The following is a 16,467-nucleotide window of genomic DNA, read 5'->3' as shown; positions in this document are numbered from 1 at the left end:
AACTGTAAAAAAGCAACGCTTACTCGCTTGGATCCTGGGAAGGAAAGCAGCTCACTGATGGATGGGATGGCCTTCCACTATTGTTTTTACTACATTTCTTCAACTACACTTACCACTTTGTTTTACCCCTGATATCCAGTTACTATATGTAAAGATCAAATATTCTACTGAGGTAGCAACTAGGCACAATTTCTTACTCCCCATTACCTGGCTTTCCTGATTCCTGGCTATCATTACCCACTTACCCGGCTCAGAATTTGTTCAAGCTCATAGACTGCTTGTAGAGCCCCAACTTCCAGAACCTTCAGCTGGCAGACCAAAAGGTGAATCACAGCCCTGGGACAAGTCAGCATGTGGCAATTTAAGCAGGAGCCCCGGAGCAGCAGGTACAGTTTCTAGGGTGATAATAAAAAGAAAGCCATTAGAGGCGTGGGAGAACACACCAGCACCCCAGAGGCAGAGGTAGGAGGATTGCTGAGACTTTGAGGTCACCAGACTACATAGTGAATTCCAGGTCACCTGGAGCTAGAGACTCTACCTCGGAAAACAAAACAAGACAAAACAAACAAAAGCCATTAGGAAGATATACGGTCATTAGTGATTTTCAGTGTACTCAAGAGATTTTTCTTTCCTTAGGCAATCCACTTCAGGAGATAAACAGTGGATACTGCAAGCCTTGGGCCACCCAGGCCAAATGCGCCAGTGGGTGCACTAGTGACATGTATGTTACGGGGGGAACCAACCACTCTCTAATTGGACTGCAGGCCTGCTCCATGGGAGGGAATACAACACTGGTACTGAAAACCTATGATGGGGGAAGTCATGAGTTTGTATAAAGTCCAGTGTCTGGCTAAATGTAGATACCATGCTCACCAAACTGCTGGGTCAGCATTTTAAAGTTCATACCCATATATTAATGCTACTCTCACTTTTGGCCACAGAACTTCTCTTTTCAGATGATAGTGACCTCTGGGAAGACTCAAAAGGTACCATGGTGCTGAGAAGAAGTGACAGAGGAGTGCTCAGCACTGAAACATCTCTCACACCTTCCAAGGCTCAGCGTTCATTGTGCAAGAGGTAGTAGAAAGAATGTAAAAGTCAAAGCAAGGGTACAGCTCCTTTCAATGCACTCTTCCAGACACAAAGTGGCCTGGATATCCATGATCTTGCAGTGCCGGGCACCACTTACACAAGACCATCATTATAGGAGGAAAAGGTGCTGACATCTCAAGACAGAGACATTGGGGGGGGGGGGAGATATAAAGAGTAGAGTTGTGAAGGGTAAAGATGGGGGAGGGAATTATCATGATTTATTGTCTATAATTATGGAAGTTGTCAATAATTAAAAAAAAACTTTCAAAATGTTCCAATAGGATGTGAGGGCGATCTGGCTGCGACATCTGGGTGTATGTTGGGGAAGCTTTCTAAACCTTTCTCCTCTACAAAAACAGAATAAAGCTGTGGCTCTTCTCAATTGGAACCAATCTGAAATTTGTTTAGTTAGGGCTATGGGGTATGTTGAAGGTTCAGTTGAAAACCTAAAATCCAAAATGTTTTGAGTCCCAAGACAATATTATAAGTGAAAAAAAAAAAATCTACAGGTGATAGGTTGCAGTTAAAATGCAGGCATATTAGAAATATCATATGAAATTCTTTTCAGGCTGTGCATTAAACAATAAACTTTATGTTTAGATCTGGGTTCTATCCCTAGGTCATTTCCCTACACACACACACACACCCCAATATCCTGTAACTTGTAAAAGTTGAACATTTGGACATTCAAGCAAGATTGTATTTGGCTCTTCAAGGCTAAAACTTTCAAAAGAAACAGGGGAAAGTGGTAGCCCTCACAATGCCAGCAGCCCAGAGACTCACACCCCAGGGAGGACGTACATCAAAGAGGAGAGGATTATACACTGTTAGCGGGAGATCAATGTGGCCCAGGTGCCCGGAACAGTTGTTGAAGTCCTGCACACAAGTAGAGCACACTTCCTTAGAATCTGCAGGGCCTAAGGCTAGGTCGTACAGGCCATTTGCTGATGGGTTCCCCAGGCTGTCCATGTAGCGAGGGTTCGTAATGGATTTAACACTTAATTTCCTAAGGAGATAAAAAAGACAGAAAGCTCAGGTTACCAACTTTTCTGATGCTGATGTGGGGAGGAAGGACATTAAAAAAAAAAATCCTTCAGTGAAGGGAATGTGATACAATAACCTTTGAATACAGAATAACAAGCTCAAAAGAAAATAAGCACAAATATTCAAAGCATAGACAAACAGAATTTGCTTTAGAAAATGTTCCATTACATTTCATGTTTGGTTTAATGGAGGCTGCTGAAGTATTATCATTCACTGGGTAGGGACATTTCTATCAATATTGGGCCTATGTACTTCAGTAAAGCCTAAGGAGAAGGAAGCTATGCAATCAACTGTACTCACAACAGTGAAATTGCCTAATGGTGCATTTTTCAGAATGTATCCTCACCCTTGTTAAATACATACATGCACTTTTACAAAGCCTACTCTGCCTTTTAAACCTTTTCTAATTTAGAAAATAAATACAAGGACAAAGAAATCATCCCAGAACCAGATGTGGTGGCAAACACTTTAATCCCAGAACTCAGGGGAGGCAAAGGTAGGAGGATCACCATGAGTTTGAGGACACAATGAGATGACATAGTGAATTCCAGGTTTGCCTGAGCCATCTCCCCAGGTCCATGTCAACCACTCTTTTTTCTTTTTTTACTAGGATGTGGTGGCACATGCCTTTAATCCCAGCACTCAGGAGCCAGGAGAAGGATGGTGCTGAGTTTGAGGCCAGCCTGATACTACACAGTAAATTCCAGGACAGCTTGGGCCAGAGAGGGGGGGGGGGGAGAGACTCTACCTTGTAAAACAAAAACCAAAATAAAATAATAAAAATACACACACATTTATTTATTTGAGGACACACCAGGGCCTCCAGAGACTGCAAATGAACTCAAGACACATGTGTCACCTTATGAATCTAGCTTACATAGGTACTGGGGAATCAAATTTGGGTCCCTATGCTTTGTAGGAATGTGCCTTAACCAATAAGCCATCTCTCCAGCCCACTCATTACTGACAGTATAGTTCAATGGTATATTTGCAATATGCCACCATCACCACCACCCAGCTCCAGAACTTTTCATCTCCCAAGATGAATGAAAACTGTGCCTGTTAAACAATCACTCTGACCCTACCTCCTAGCAACCACCTTTATTTTGTCTCAATCTCACTACTCTAAATACCTTATGCATGTGGAACCATACAGTACTCAGTACTTATGCTTTTGTGACTCACTTATTTCACTAATCATAATGTCCTCAAGGCTGTAGGTAAAATGCTACTAGAATTTCTTTCTTTTTCAGGGTTGTGGTGATTTGAATTAGGTGTATTCCATAAATTCATGTGTTTTGATTGCTTGGTTCCTGGCTTATCGCTGGGATTAAAGGCATGGTCCACCACCCCTGGCTTATTTGCTTAAAAAAAATTTTTTTTGTTCATTTTTATTTATTTCTTTGAGAGTGACACAGAGAGAGAAAGAGGCAGATAGCTACGTAGATAGATAGAGAGACAGATAATGGGTCCGCCAGGGCCTCCGGCCACTGCAAACGAACTCTAGATGCATGTGGCCCTTGTGCATCTGGTTAATGTGGGTCCTGGGGAATCGAGCCTCGAACGGGGGTCCTTAGGCTTCACAGGCAAGTGCTTAACCACTAAGCCATCTCTCCAGCCCTTATTTGCTTTTTTTTTGGAAACTGTCATGCAGTCCAGGCTGGCCCCATCTCTCTCTCTCTCTCTTTTTTTTTTTTCTTTTCGAGGTAGGGCCTCACTGTACCTCAGACTGACCTGGAATTCACTATGTAGCCTCAGGGTGGCCTCGAACCCGTGGTGATCCTCCTACCTCTGCCTCCTCAGTGCTGGGATTAAAGGCGTGCGTCACCACACTTAGCCCATCTCCTTTTACTCCCCAAGTGCTGGGATTACAGGCCTGTGCTACCGTATAGCTCATTTTACCTTTTAAAAAATCCTGTCTTTTGTTGTTATTGAGTGGTGGGAGTTTTCTTTTATTAGTCCATTACTGAATTTATAATATGAAAGATTTCCTCCCATTCCATGCAGTAAGGACTGAAAGCACCAGAGCTGAACATAACATTTCTCCATCTACCTTTTTACACACTTAATTATCTATTGAGTGCTGTTTACTGATAGTGTGATAGATATGCTTTTGGGTACTGAGGAAACAGAAGAAATCCCTATGCACATAGTCCTTACATTCTACTGAAGCAAAAGACAGAAAACCAAATACATTAAGTCTATAGTCTGCAACACGGCACAACTACAGGGCTATGGAGAATGCAGAGGAAGACCAAGTTAATTAAGGCAGTTAATCGACGCGTCAAGGACACAGTCGTAGAAGCTCCAGAAACGCAGCTTTAGACGGCGCGCTCCACCCCCCCCCGTCCCCCAGCACCGCGGCCCGCGAGCCGGACGCCCTCCGCACCGCCGCGCTCGCACACCGGCGGAGCGCAAGGCCTTGTGGGGACCGTAGTTCTCGACCGAAGGAACGCGACTCCGCGCGCTTCCCACCAACTCCTTACTTGAGCTCCTCGGCCGAGTACATCCCGAAGGAGATGCCCCGCAGCCGCCGCCACGGCACATGCTTGGGGCCCAGCATACTTCCCCGCGTCAGTTTGGAGATCCGACACCCAGAGAGAAGCTCCAGTCACCACCGCAGACCCTAACCTCGCTCAGCCGTCCAGCACCACGTGAGCCACACTGCGCCTGCGCGCGGCTGACAGGGCGCGTGACCGTGGACGAGCTCACTTTTGCTGTAGGGGGTGAAGAGTATGAGCCAGGGCTCTCCCTGAGACGTTAGGCCAGTATTCTAAGAAAGTGCCTTTGCGGTAAGTACGTTGTATTGAACCTTTTATTTCTGTGATAAAATCCTTCCAGCCACGTCTTTCAACCGCCCAATTCTACATGAGACGTCCCACGCCCGCCCCCGTGACCCATGAAAGGCGCGCCTTCCCGAGACGCTTTGCGAGCAGTGGAAAGATGGCAGCCGCAATCTCCTTACGAAGGCTGCGCTTCCTCGGCGGGCTGGGCCTGCCGCAGTCCACTCGGCTGGCGGGTGTATGTGAATCAGCACATAGTTGCAGGTAAGAGAAGCCTGGAGGATCCACAAAGAGGGCCCTGGACTCAGTTTAGGTCCTGAATTTCCTTGAGAATTGTGGAATTAAGCGGGAATACTATGGAGTGCGCATGCGCGCTTGTGGCTATGGCACACCCCAAGGTCGGCACGTGGAGAGGGTTGCTTCTCCTAAGGTTCGTAAAGTACATATTCTTTAGGGATGTAATTATTGACTAGTTGCAATGCCTTGGGCTTAGGATTGAGCGTAAAACGAGGGCCCTGCTCTCGTGGCTTACAATTTAGTCAGTACTGTTAAGGGGTCCGGTGTCGCACAAGTATGACCATCGGCTCATGGAATGTGAGGCAAAGTTTTATTGGGTTAAAGGAAAAGCTGCTGCACCAGGTCTGCATCTCAGAGTTCAGGATTTCAAGATGCAGCCCTGATCTGTTGGGAGTATCTGCTTTTATTAGAAGTAACCACATGATGTTTATAGTAAAAACAGGATCTGGAGTTAAACCACAAAGTAGCATACTGTTAAACATGGTGGGGGGCTATTACTATAAGTCACAAGGTTACATAGGTCACGTAGGCAGAATTTAGGCAAGAAACATTCTATGCTATGTAAATCACAAAGATATTTAGAAACAAAGCGATACAGGGAGGTCATGGTACATTGCATAGCATGATCATCCCATTCCTTAGGTAACAGTAAACATCTGCATTGCACAGAGGGATCGTCATCTCCTTCCTTTCGCATTACAATTTCCAAGTACTTGTACAAGCCATACCACAAATTAATAAGGATTCTCCCATACTCATTAAAAATTTTTTTAAATTTATTTGAGCGATAGACACCGGGAGTGTGCGCCACGGTTTCTTGCTGCAAGTGAATACATGGGCCACGTTGTTCATCTGGCTTTATGTGGGTATTGAGGAATTCAAGCAAGTGCTGCCTTGTAACGACTGAGCCATCTCCCCAGTCCCCTTCCTATTCATTTTAACACAATCGGAAGGAAGAGGGTGGATCTGTGATCCACCTGCGTAGGCTGAATGGTTTGGGTTTTGCACCATGGGAATTAGCGAAGATTTCATAAAAGCAGAAAAGACTAAATCTTTTGACTCTTTAGATCTGGTTATAATTACAGCTTGGGACTTTTAAAATCCACTTATATAATTTTCTTTTTAAATTGTTATTTATTTACTAGAGAATAGGTGTGCCAGGATCTCCAGCCATTGCAAGAATACTCTAGATGAATGTGCATTTGGCTTATGTGGGCCCAGGGGAATTGAACCTGGGTCTTTTGGCTTTGCAGGCAAGCGCCTTAATGGCTAGGCCATCTCTCCAGTAAGGAATAATGAAAACTTGAGACCTAATTTTATTTATTTGTGCATTAAAGTCAATACTCTAATGCTGAGTTTCAATCAGCCTGAGAGACCCTGCTTGAAAGAGAGAGAATTCCAACTGATATTAATGTAATGCATTCAGCCCTTGCCTACCTTTTCCTGATAGTGCCTGGTTCTGATGTTTTTCTATCTATTTTCTTTGCCTGACAACAGTTCTCCTTCCTCCCTCAGCATTCATTCTCAAGATAATGTACAGTTCAGTATATCACAAGTAACTCATAGTAGGGTTTGAAGAGTTGATCCATTTCTGAAGTTTTCCTGACAGAGAGAGGTGGTGCTTTAAAATACTGCCTTGAATCCAGGGACCAATGTAATATTTCCCTGTGTAATCCAATCTCAATTTTTCTGTGGCTCTGATGCCACTTAAGAATGGAATACACATAAATATTAACTATATTATCTGTCACTAACTGTATTTTTAAGATATTAATTAGAATCTAGTTATCTGAATACGAAATCTTAAATTCTTATATTGGGAAAAAATAGTTTTTGAACCTCTAGGAAGATAGCAATTCAAAGTCTAAATTATGACTTATGTAGTTGGTCCACTTCTGGTTGTTAAAAGAAGTGAAATATAAGACCACAGGCAATACTAGCTTTGTCATAATTGTTTTAGGTGAAGTAAGCATTTGCTACCAGGGTGCTGTTCATATAAAAGCAAAACCTCACTAAATTGATCCTTCTAACCTCAAGTGACTTAAGTTCCTGAAAATGAAATTTCCTTATATTTATTTCAGTTTTTTCCAGTGCTATTAATATTTTCCATTTGGGACTGGGGTGTAGCTCAGCTGTTAAAGGAACTTGCTTGCAAAGCCTGCCCCAGTTTCCATGTAAAGCCACATGCGCAGAGTGGCACATAAGTAGAGTTTTTTTTAGTTATTTATTTATTTGAGAGCTACAGACACAGAGAGAAAGACAGATAGAGGGAGAGAGAGAGAATGGGCGCGCCAGGGCTTCCAGCCTCTGCAAACGAACTCCAGACGCGTGCGCCCCCTTGTGCATCTGGCTAACGTGGGACCTGGGGAACCGAGCCTCGAACCGGGGTCCTTAGGCTTCACAGGCAAGCGCCTAACCGCTAAGCCATCTCTCCAGCCCTGGTTTTTATTTTTCTAATGAGTTTGTTAATTTTTTTGTGTGGCTTTTCCAGGTAGCGTCTGTCTCACTCTAGCCCAGGCTGATTTAGAAATCATTCTGTAGTCTCAGGGTGGCCTTGAACTCACGGTGATCCTCCTACCTCTGCCTCCCGAGTGCTGGGATTAAAGGCATGTGCCACCACGCCTGGCGGCTTAGTTATTTTTTATGTATTTTTATTTAGAGAGAAAAAGAGGCAGACAGAGTGAATGGGTGCACCAGGGCCTCTAGCCACTGCACGCAAACTCCACATGCATGTGCCATCTTGTACATCTAGCTTATGTGGGTCCTGGGAAATCGAACATGGGTCCTAGGGCTTTGCAGCCAAATGTCTTAACTGCCAAGCTATATCTCCAGCCTTTGTTTTTTGTTTGGGGCTACAGCTATAATTCATTGTATAGAGCTTGCCTGACATTGGTAAAGTCCTGGTTCAATTCTTTAGCAATGACAAAACAGTAAATAATACTTGATTATTGTGTCTTAGATCCATTCTCTAGTATCCACAAATAGTGTTGAGCATACTTTATAGGTTATGTCTTGTTATCATATAACAAGTTATGCTGCCTATTTGATCCATTGTGATTAAAAAAATCAGGGTCAAATGTATGTAAGTAGAGATGATCTGAGAATTTCATGAATGAGTATTAACATTAGGACTTTTGTTTTTTAGACTTTGTTCCGGAAGTGCAGCTCTCCCAAAGGTTGAAGGAACTGATGTAACAGGTATATAAAAACTATGGAAATAGTTTCTTTATTTAAAAATAATACATTGTATTCTATGTAGTTGTAATATTAGGAAATTGACTTATTTTATTTTACTTATTAAGGGTTTGAAGAAATAGTCATTCCAAAAAAGAAAACTTGGTACGTATTCATTTGCTGTTTATTTAAGTGGTTATTTGCTTATAAACAAAACATGAGAGTGAGTTGGTAGCTGGGCATGGTGGTGCACCCCTTTAATCCCAGCGCTTGGGAGGCAAAGGTAGGAGGATCGCTGTGAGTTCGAGGCCACCCTGAGACTCCATAGTGAATCCCAGGTCAGCCTGGGCCTTGAAAAACCAAAGGAAAAAAAAAGTGAGTTGCTAAACTATGTCTGTCACACAGACACATCTTAATATATGATAGCCGTTAAGTTTTTAAAAATATTTGTTTGAGAGAGTGTAAAGAGAGAGAAAGGGCATGCCAGGGCCTCCTGCCACTGCAAATGAAATACAGGCATTTGCATTACTTTGTGCATCTGATTTTTCATTGCTGTGGGGAATTGAACCTAGGCTGTCAGACTTTGCAAGCAATTGCCCTTAACTGCTGAGCCATCTCTTCAGGCTGTCATGGGTTTTATTTAAATTTTGTAATATCTTGCTTGCTTTTATGAAACTACACATAATGGATTTAAAATTGAATTATTAGACATACTTTTGTAGTTTTTTTTTTAATGAAAGAGAGAGAATTGGTGCACCAGGGCCTTAGCCACTGCAAACAAACCACAGGCCACCTTGTGCGCATATGCCACCCGTGTACATGTGTCGTCTTATGCATCTGGCTTACATGGGCTCTTGGGAGTTGAACCTGAGTTCTCAGACTTCACAGGCAAGCGTCTTAATGGCTAAGCCATCTCTTCAGTCCTAGACATACTTTCTATACCAGGCTTTTAATTTTTAGTGGCAATGTAGTATTATATAGACACAGATTCCTTTTTGACTGCCCTGGCCTAATTAGATGTTAGGACCAAGAGTAGTAATGTAGTTATCTGTGAATAGTGCATTTCTGAATGGCATTCAGGTCCACATTACTGTACCAATATCTATACTTCAGAAAAGTACAGGAAGTAGAAAAGAAGAAATATTTGGGGCTAGAGAGATGTCTCAGTGAGTAAACATGCTTGCTTGCAAAGTCAGTTGACCTAGGATTGATTTCTTAGTACCTACATAAAGCCAGGTGTACAAAGTGGCACATATGTTTGGAATTTGTTTTCAATGACAAAAGGTCTTGACATATACTTCTCTCTTGATCTCTCCCCTTGCAAATAAATAAAATAAAATAATTATTCAAAAGTAAAAGAAGGAACATTTAGAGAGAATTCTAAATAACGTTATCATCTCCTGCCTGCTTTGTACCTTGATACTATTCCAAGTATATGACCTTATGTACCTAGCTAGCAGGTGCTCAGGATATACTGAGTGTTGTTTTACACTGGGTGTGATGGTGCATTTCTATAATCCCAGCACTCAGACATAGGCAGGAGGGTTGCTTCAAGTCCAGCTCTGGTCTACATAGCAAGACTCTGTCTCCAAAAAATATATATTTATAAATTTATATTTATATTGCATTAATGAAGTTATTTTGTTTTAAATGTAGCAATTTAGAAATTCCTTAAACTGAGTAGAATTTTTTAAGTGGTATCAGAATCACCTGAGAGTTTTGTTAAAATGCACATTTCTATAAAGTTCTTTAAACCCTAATGTATGAGATCCACTGGTAAAGGTGCATAAAAACAGTGAGTCTGATTATGATAGATTTGCTGCCAGTTGTCCAGGGAGGCTGATGAAAAATGTACTGTTAGAATTCACAGGGTGAGATAATTGATACAGGGCATTAGTCAAGACATGACAACTTTTTTTTTTTTTTCTTACAGCCCATAAGTTAAGAATGGTTTTTGTGTTTTTATGTAGTCTATATACTTCAGTGCTTATTAAAATATGGTAACTTATAAATACAAAATTCAAATTCCTGTGAAATTTTTGGGGAGACATAACTTTTATTGCTTTTATTCTGTGCTAGTAATCTGTGGCTCTTAAGTGTGAAATACTTACTGTTTAGCCCTTAACCAAAATGGGAAAATGTTGAGCCCTGATTTGGAGCCTTAGATTTCCAATAATCCATACTTTCAGGAATTGGAGAGATGGGTCAGTGGTTAAAGATGCTTTCCTACAAAGCCTGCTGACTTGGGTTTGATTCCCTAGTACCCAAAATAAAACCAGGTGTGTATAGTGGCACACTGTCTGAGGTTTGTTTTCCGTGGCCTTGGGGCATCCATTCTCCACCCCTTCTTTCTCTCTCTCCCTTTCTTCTCCCCCCTCCCTTCTCTCTCCTTCATTGCAAATAAGAATCCATACTTTCAGACCTGGAAGAAGCCTTAAGCGCTACACGTTCCTTTTGCATATAGAGATGATGATGCTTTTAAGGCTGTGATTTTTCCAGACCATACAGTGCCATAGAAGAAGCTTGAGTAAATTGTAGGTTCATTGTGAATTTTCCTATTTGAATATAACTGGATGTAGACAGTGTTCTTAGCAAGTTAATCTGCATGTGTCATTATTTGGGGGAGATCAAGGGGCTCAATCATGATTCATGAAAGTAGTACACATGAAAGCCTGCTATGTAAAGCAAGGAGAAGGGGTATTAGGTTGAGTCAGACTTTATGATGTGCGCATCATTTTTACAAAAAAATGTTACTGACTTATTTATGGTGAGAGAGAAGGGGTGTGCCAAGGCCTCTGGCCACTGCAGACAAACTCCCGATGCATGTGTTACCATGTCCATGTGGGTTTTGGGGAGTTAAGCCTAAGTCCTTAGGCTTCACAGGCAAGCTCCTTAACTTCTAAGCCTTCTCTCCAGCCCAGTGTGCACATCTTAATGGTTAGCCAATCAGGAGGAACACCCAAAGAGCTATAGATGAGAATGTTCTCATCCTTGAGAATAGTGGTAAGTTGAAACAGCATAGAAACCCATCTTTAGTGAATGAATAGCAAAATTATCAGCATGCAACATAACATCTAAATACATTAATTAGACCCATTTATTACATTGTTAATAAAAGCTAGTGTAAACACTTTCATAGAAGTTCTGAAAATATTTTTTGCAAATTTATTATGGGGAAGGTTCACAAAGTGATATCAAGACACCTATAAACGTAGTTTATTTTTATGTATGTATGTATGTTTTGGTTTTCCAAGGTAGGGTCTCATTCTAGCCCAAGCTGACCTGGAATTCACTATGTAGACTTAGGGTGTACTCAAATTCATGGCAGTCCTTCTACCCCTGCCTCCTGGGTGCTGGGGTTAAAGGTGTGCACCACCCTGCCTGGCTATTTTTTAAGATAAGTATATTTTTATTTTTAATTTTTTAAAAATATTTAAGATATTTGTTGTAATTGCTTTTTAAGGTTTTTTTTTCTATTTTTATTTTTAGAGAGAAAGAGAGAGAATTGGCACACCAGGGCCTCAGCTACTGAATCAAATGCTAGATGCTTGCACCACCTAGTGGGCGTGTGACACCTTGTGCTTGCCACACCTTTGTGTGTCTGGCTTACATGGGATCTAGAGAGTCAAACATGGATCCTTAGACATCACAGGCAAGTGCCTTAACTGCTAAGCCATCTCTCCAGCATGTAATTACTTTTTTATATATAAAAAATAATTATTAGAGAGAGAGCATGTGTGCATTATGGCCTCTAGCCACTACGGATGAATTCCATACACATATATGTATCTGGCTTATGTGGGACCTGAAGAATCTGACCTGGGTCCTTAGGCTTTGTAGGCAAGCTTCTTAACCACTAAGCCATCTCTCTTCAGCCCCTGTAATTGGGTTTTGGTTTTTGTTTTGTTTTATTTTTTCAGGTAGGGTCTCACCTTAGCCCCGACTGACCTGGAATTCGCTATGGAGTCTTACCTCTGCCTCCTGAGTGCTGGAATTAAAGGCGTGCACCACCATACTTGGACTGTAATTGCTTTTTAAGATTCCCTTTTTGAAAAAGAATCAGGGTTTGGTGGTATACTTGATGAAATAATAGTCTATGAAGCTTAGTGGTCAATCCCAGGACTTGGGAGGCTATGAGAGGGGAGGCTTTTGTGTTCAGCCAATATAGGGAGAGACACTACCCTTTGTTGAAACAAGCAAAAAAAAAAAACAAAAAAAAAACCAAGAAAGTAATTCCAATAGCTAATTTGTATAACAGATAATTATTTTGCTTTTTGTCATAATACATGTTCTTTTGCTTTCTCAGGTAACTTTTTTTTTTTTATCAAATATTAAGTTAATTTTTGTCTAGAGTAACACTTTTGATTTTTTAAATTCATGGAAATACGAAGCCAAATACCAGAGTAAAAATAGATTTTAGGGGCTGGAAACATGGCTCAACGGGTAAGGTGCTTGCTTGCAAAGCCTAATGACCCAGGTTATAGTCTTCAGAACCAAGTAAAGCCAGATGTGCAAAGTGGCACATACATCTGGAGTTTGTTTGCAGTGGCTGGAGGTCCTGCCATGTCCACACTCTGTTTCTTTGTGTCTACCTCTACACTTGAAAATAAATAAATAAATAATACTAGAAATAAGTTTGAAACCAGGTCATCTCATTTGTCCTCAATGCTGGTAAGGTCTTTTCCGATAGTTGGGTGACAGGTGCAGTATGCTGCCAGCCTACGGGTTCTTTCATGAGGAGGTGTATCAGTCACCTAGTGATTCAGTAAGAGAGCATATGGCAGTCCTTTGTTTCTTAGGAGCTCTGCTTCAACAGTTCCAGAGAAGAACTTGTGATTTATTCTCATGTTTTATCAGAATTAAGAGCCAACACAAGTCAAGAGTACAGAAAGTTGCACAAAGAATGGGTAAGAAAGTGGTAAGAAGTCAGCAAGGCAGTTTTGTGAGGTGAGGGTGGGAATCACTATTCCTTAGGGCCCAGATCAGAGAGTAGATGAAGCCGAGGAGGAACTTTAGACAAAAAAAAACTAGGGAAGCATAGCTCAGTGGTTAAGGTTTTTGCCTGGGAAGCCTAAGGACCAAGGTTTGTTTCCCCAGTACCTACATAAGCCAGATAGGCATGGAGCCTGTATCTGGAGTTCGTTTGCATTTGCTGGAGGCCCTGGCATGCCTTCCACTCACATAAATAGGTAACCAAAAAAAAAAAAAAGATATATTATTTAATTTTATCTTGTGTGCGTGTGTGTGTGTGTTGCCAGTAGTGCTGAGCATCCAGACCCACAAGTGCTGTGTGACTGAACTACATCCTCAGCCCTTGGTTATTGAAATAGTCTTGCTATATAATAGCCTACCCTAGCCTCAAACCCTCAGTCCTACTTCTGCCTCCCTAGTGTTGGGATTATAGTTATAATACCATGCCCAGCTTCTCACTTATTTCTGTCCTGTTGGTCTTGGGAGATAAGTACTAAACTGTCTTACTGGCGAATGTCCTCTTAAGAGTAGAATCACTTATAACTTTGTTTCTGAATAGTCCTGATAAAAGTTGTGATTCTGATTCTCAGGGATAAAGTGGCTATTCTTCAGGCGCTTGCATCCACAGTCAACAGGGTAAGTAGGAATTTAGGTTAATATTTAATGTTCTTATCTCTGTTCAGACCTAAACCATTATGAGGCTGGGGAGATGACCTGGCAGTACTTGGCTTGCAAACCTGCTGGCGTGGGCTTGATACTCCAGTACCCATATAAAGGCAGATGCAAAAAGTGGTACATGTGTCTGGAGTTGGTTTACAGCAGCAACAAGCACTGGAGCCCTCATACGCACACACACACATGTATACACACACACATATAAAATATTTTTAATCACTGGGAGGACTTATTGAAATGGTTATTTCTTTATTTACTATACAGAGCAGTGATCTTTATAAATAATGATTCTATTATACTGATAATAAAGTGATGAAAAGCAGGTCAGGCATGGTGGGGCATGTCTTTAATCCCAGCACTTGGGAGGCAGAGGTAGGAGGATCATCGTGAGTTCAATGCCATCCTAAGACTACCCAGTGAATTCCAGGTCAGCCTGGGTTGGAGTGAGACCCTACCTTGGGGAAAAAAAATACTGATTAAAAGCATGGATCCTGGTCTGGAGAGATGGCTTAGAATGTGTGGATCTTCAGCTTGGGGTTTGATTGCTCAGATAGAGTATGTGCCATGCATGAGCAAGCCCTTGGTTTGAGCATCATCACCAAAAAGGGGGGAAAAAAGTGAGAGAAAGATGTGGGACATGGATCCTAGTGACTTGTTTAATAGCTAAACGGTCCAATCAAGTTACTTTATCCTTTCACGTTTGTTTCCCAATCTGTAAAATGATCATCAAACAATGAATTAGTAAACATTAAAGGTTTAGTGACAGTGTCTGGCACAAAAGATATGTTTGTTATATTAGGCTATTTTATTATTGCTATTCTTGTTGATTTCATTTGTCAGTTCTTTTGGCAAATCCATAGTTAATAGATGCGTCTGAAATGTAATCTTATGTTTGATTATCTTTTTTTTCTTTTGTTATATTTTATTTATTTATAAGAGAGAGAAAAAGTCAGATAGAATGGGTCAGGGCCTTTAGTCACTGCAAATAAATTCCAGACATATGCACCACCTTGTGCATCTGGCTTTATGTCAGTACTAAGGCCTTAGCTAGTGACATGAAGCTCTGTGGCAGATGCTTATCTATTATGCATGAGGCCCTGAGTTCAATCCCCAGCATTGTACTTACACAAAAAATTTAGAAGCATCCACAGGGATCTGAGCTCTTACTTGCTCTAAGTTGTGCAGAATGATAGGTAAGTCTTCCAGAGCTGTTAGTGTAGTGTAGCTAGGTGTATATGTGTTTTCTTTTTATGTACACATGTATGTGCCTATACCTGCATGCACATTTCAAGTATAATTAAAAGAGTACAAAATATTTATCTGTCTTCTCCACAGGACCCCACAGCTGTCCCGTATGTGTTTCAGGATGATCCTTACCTCATCCCAACATCCTCCATGGAGTCAGTGAGTGTTCCCGTGGAGTTTCTCTAGTGAATCATAAGGTCCTGCTTGTGTGTGTGTGTGTGTGTGTGTGTGTGTGTGTGTGTGTGTGTATCACACACATTACTTAGATTTTCCAAACCATGGGAAGGTTTTATAGAAGCTTAAAAATGGCTAAACTCGTGAGTCCTTTACTTCATATCAAGCTATACTAGATATGAATATTCATTAAAGTTATTAGTGCTTATACTAGTCTTTTTCTAGCTTTGCTCACACCAGTGTTATTTCTGTCTCAGAAGAAGGTTTTAGTTTTAATATTAAGGTCTTTCAAAACTGAAGCAAACCATTCACTATAAGTGTTAGCTTTTCTTACATACTTTGAGATCTAAATAGAACACAACCTGAAATTATGTCACACTCAGTAAAAGATAGATGTGTGAAGTACTGATTAGGTTTCTAATTGGGATTTTTATATTGTATTCCTTTTTGGAGGAAAACAATTGTAGCTGGAGGCATAGCTTTGCTTAAGTCTGAATTACATGTAAATGCCATTTTGTATCTAATCTTTTTTTTTTTTTTTTCTTTTACCAACATATATATGTGTAGCGTTCATTTTTATTGGCAAAGAAGTCTGGGAAGACTGCAGCAAAATTTATTATTAACTCACATCCCAAATACTTTCAGAAGGATTTTGCTGAACCTCATATACCGGTAAGCAGAGGTAGTTGTATTTCATACACTAATTTATTTATTTATTGGTTTTTCAAGGTAGGGTTTCACTCTAGTCCAGGCTGACCTGGAATTCACTATGTAGTCTCAGGGTGGCCTCACACTCATAGTGATCTTCCTACCTCTGCCACCTGAGTGCTGGGATAAAAGTTGTACTCCACCATACCTGGCTTGTACACTAATTTAAATGTAAATTAAATCATAGTTTGGTGGCTGACACTTAGTCATTTGAGTATTGTGAATATTTGAAAAAAATTTTACTAATTTACTATGATTCTTCTGGTTGTAATTGCTCTTCAACCTTATGCCACTCTTGGAGCTT

The 16,467-nt window shown here is 41.1% G+C and overlaps 2 protein-coding genes across 3 annotated transcripts in view; one reads left to right on the top strand and one right to left on the bottom strand.

Annotated features, from left to right (window-relative positions):
• Polr1a (RNA polymerase I subunit A) overlaps window positions 1-4,801 on the bottom strand; it is a 76,136-nt gene extending 71,335 nt beyond the window's left edge. Inside the window, exons 1-3 of the mRNA XM_045153252.1 lie at window positions 4,623-4,801; window positions 1,894-2,098; window positions 246-395 (exon numbers count right to left, since the gene is read on the bottom strand). Coding sequence (XP_045009187.1) covers window positions 246-395; window positions 1,894-2,098; window positions 4,623-4,699 — 432 coding nt within the window. The 5' untranslated portion in view covers window positions 4,700-4,801. The remainder of the gene's footprint in view (window positions 1-245; window positions 396-1,893; window positions 2,099-4,622) is intronic.
• A 188-nt stretch (window positions 4,802-4,989) lies between these two features.
• Window positions 4,990-16,467, top strand: part of Ptcd3 (pentatricopeptide repeat domain 3) — a 39,595-nt gene continuing 28,117 nt past the window's right edge. For both annotated transcript variants that reach the window (XM_045153253.1, XM_004660567.3), the window contains exons 1-6: window positions 4,990-5,183; window positions 8,362-8,414; window positions 8,519-8,555; window positions 13,952-13,997; window positions 15,372-15,440; window positions 16,023-16,127. In XM_045153253.1, coding sequence (XP_045009188.1) covers window positions 5,005-5,183; window positions 8,362-8,414; window positions 8,519-8,555; window positions 13,952-13,997; window positions 15,372-15,440; window positions 16,023-16,127 — 489 coding nt within the window. In that variant the 5' untranslated portion in view covers window positions 4,990-5,004. The remainder of the gene's footprint in view (window positions 5,184-8,361; window positions 8,415-8,518; window positions 8,556-13,951; window positions 13,998-15,371; window positions 15,441-16,022; window positions 16,128-16,467) is intronic.

This window comes from Jaculus jaculus, chromosome 6 (genome assembly GCF_020740685.1).
Source record: "Jaculus jaculus isolate mJacJac1 chromosome 6, mJacJac1.mat.Y.cur, whole genome shotgun sequence".
NCBI classification, from domain to species: Eukaryota; Metazoa; Chordata; class Mammalia; order Rodentia; family Dipodidae; genus Jaculus; species Jaculus jaculus.
Note: the sequence above shows the minus strand (reverse complement) of the source record. Positions and strands in the feature narration are given on the sequence as shown.